General features: G+C 43.6%; 1 protein-coding gene across 4 annotated transcripts; it reads right to left on the bottom strand.

The window, feature by feature from the left end:
• Positions 1 to 231: 231 nt before the first annotated feature.
• On the bottom strand, positions 232 to 2,847 carry LOC125214889 (pentatricopeptide repeat-containing protein At4g16390, chloroplastic). 4 transcript variants are annotated; one of them, XM_048116097.1, is made up of 2 exons: positions 764 to 2,847; positions 232 to 369 (listed from the first exon to the last, which is right to left on the bottom strand). In XM_048116097.1, the coding sequence occupies exon 1, from the start codon at positions 2,845 to 2,847 to the stop codon at positions 778 to 780; it is 2,070 nt and encodes a 689-aa protein (XP_047972054.1). In that variant the 3' UTR covers positions 232 to 369; positions 764 to 777. The 4 variants fall into 4 exon arrangements, with proteins under 4 accessions (XP_047972054.1, XP_047972055.1, XP_047972056.1 ...); XM_048116098.1 differs by having other exon boundaries at positions 239 to 363; XM_048116099.1 differs by having other exon boundaries at positions 248 to 335.

Below are 2,847 nucleotides of genomic sequence, written 5' to 3'. Positions count from 1 at the left end.
CAAGGAGGGCATTACATTTTTTCATAAATTACCCGCCTATTTTATCATTATTTTTGTAACAGATCTTCTACTAATATATGTACATTCTCTGCCAAGCGGAGCTCCCCTACAGCTCTGGAATCGCAGCCAACGACGGTGTCCACCTTCTTGATCGTCTGAGCAGCGATTGCAGCATCATTTGTCTCAACTGCACCTCCTCCGCCATTAGCCTCTGCAACTGCTTCTTGCTCACCACTATCTTCACTCTTTCCGGTATTTGGATCATGCTGCTTCCGTGCTTCCGTATCAGAACCTCAACCTCATCTTTCCGAGACGACAACTTCTTCCTCGAAGCTCTAATGCAGTTCCCCATTTTTCGAATAACTACCACTTCAAATGACCTCAACTTATATATACTTATGCATACAACAACATCATACGTGCACACCACATTTATTACTATATGTTATCATTTTTCTTCAAACCCAAATGAACTCGACCGACTGCTTATTAAAAAATCATATCTTTAAACCAAAATTTAAATTATACAAAAAGTACTCTTAAAACTAGTTTATAATCAGTCAATTCTTGCAGCAACATTCCCTGAACCAAGAATATTTTATTTCAGATGACTTTGAAACTGGAAAGTCAGCTAATTTATTATACATGCATAGTTGACATTATAATTTCAAACATTGTAAAATTAGATCTTTGTAAAAGAAATTGGAATTTAACATCAACTTATCTTCCCCAATAACTTATGGGGATTGTGTAAGCAGATTACCAGCTAATGGAAGTCTAGCAAGCAGCGGATTGCCTCGACTGCAGCCATGATATCGCTGCAGCATTTGTCGTCAAAAACCAGCCGATCTTGTCTGGCGTCTCATGAAATGGAGCGTCAAGTTCTTTCAAATGTGGCTCGAAAGTCCCTGCCAGGCCTCTCTCAGAAAACTTGTGCTTCCCGTGTCCAGTGTTGATCCCGAGCAACTCCGGGAACTCCTCTCCGTTTTCAAGTGCCTTCGATAGATCCTTCACCCAAACATGCAGTGCAGTCAGTGCTGCACCGAGAGAAAGGCTCTTCAAGTGCAAAGACCACTGCATTGGAGTCCTGGACATGATATCGGTGTATATTTCAAGCGTGAGACCGAGGTCTAATAGCTCACAAGCTCTCTCCAGCTGATTTAAGCTAACACAGAGATCAATCAAGCAATTGCAGTATGGTTTTTTAACATCGGTACCAATAGATTGCAAGAGCTCGCTAACTTCCTTCCTGAAAATTTCCCCATCTGTTTCCTCTTCATCAATAACGAGTTTTACTATGTAACCAAGCTTCGGGTGAGCCTTTTCAATGCAAGCTTTCAGCTTCCCAAGTTCTTCCTTAGGTGCTTGAGTCATTACATTGAGTAGACTACCAGAGAATCGCGCATCAGGAACTATACCCGACTCCAACATCTGATCAAAAGTCCTCACAACATCATCAATACGGCCAGCTTTCCCGTAGCACTGGATCATCGAGGTCAAGATGAAGATGTTAGCCTGAAAACCAGCCTCCAACATTTCTTTCAGCGTGGCCTCCGCCTCCTCGACTTTGCCACTGCAAGAATTAATTGTGATCAATGAAGCATACGTCCAGCTATCGGGCTTGCACGTCCCCGAACTCTTCATATCCTCAAAAATCTCAGCAGCCTCATCAGTAAACCCAACATCAGCACAAGCCGACAACAGCGTATTATACAAAAGAACACTCATCTCCAAGCCCTTCTCTTTCATCTCCTTATAAACAGCAATCGCATCAATTCCATATCGAGCCCTACCATACGCCCTAATCAATGCAGCATAAGTTCCCCAAGTCGGCTCAACTCCATTCTTAACCATCTGCCTATAAATAGTCTTCGCTTGCCACGGCCTCTTTGCTTTCCCCATAGCATCCAACAGTGCGTTATACACAGAGGCATTGGCCTTAACCCCCAACGCCTTCATCTCCTCGTACAAATTCAAACATCCATCATAATTACCCTCCGACCTATAGATTCTAATCAAGGTGGAAAAGGTAACGGGATCAAGACGCCATTTCTCACTCCTTGCCCGATCATACATGCTCAAAGCAACGGCCACATTGCCCACTCTTCCGTACACATCAATCATCACTGAACAAGTCACCTTATCCGGCTCACACCCAAACGAAGACATCTTCTCGAACCACTCGACCGCCTTCTCAGGCAAAGACGACATCCTAGCGCAGCTAATTATAGTCGAGAACGTAACGTTATCAGGCTTAACCCCCCTCTCAAGCATCAAATTGAATAAAGCCTCCGCCTTTCCCAAATCCTTACACTTCCTAAACACTTTCAGAGTCACATTATACAAAACTACTTCTCTAATCACCTTCAACCTCTTCAGAAAGTAATGAAGAACTAACGGCGCAGTTTCACTATTTGACATGTTGTTCAAAATGACCACGGCTACCTTCTCTTCTATCTTATCCCCAAGAACATCTAGCACTCTTGAAACAGCATCATCTAATGGAGCGCAGGAATTTAATGATTCAGCAATTTGCGGTAGAGAAGCATACCTAGTTGAATTGTGAGATTTGTGCATCAATTTTGAGGCATTGGGGCTTTTGGGATTGACCCAAACGAACGATTTGGATGGAGAAACCGCTTTCTGATTTGGGATTTCGGAATCTTGAGTGATTGCCTCTTGCAATGAGATGTGAAAGGAGAGCTTTGGGCGGTGGAGTTTGGGAGGAAAGTTGAGATTTTTGGGGGTTCTGAGAAGTGGGAGCTTAGGAGGAGAGAGGGAGGTGAAGAATAGACTTTTTTCGGTGAAGAGGGAAGATGAAGGCGGGGCGCTGAGGTTGTACGCCAT

This window comes from Salvia hispanica, chromosome 3 (assembly GCF_023119035.1).
Source record: "Salvia hispanica cultivar TCC Black 2014 chromosome 3, UniMelb_Shisp_WGS_1.0, whole genome shotgun sequence".
In the NCBI taxonomy this organism is placed as follows: domain Eukaryota; kingdom Viridiplantae; phylum Streptophyta; class Magnoliopsida; order Lamiales; family Lamiaceae; genus Salvia; species Salvia hispanica.
The sequence above is the reverse complement of the archived record's forward strand: the minus strand, read 5'-3'. Positions and strand labels throughout refer to the sequence as shown.

Coding starts and splice junctions, on each gene's coding strand:
- LOC125214889 (XM_048116097.1), bottom strand. CDS start 2,847: ATGGCGTACAACCTCAGCGCCCCGCCTTCATCTTCCCTCTTCACCGAA.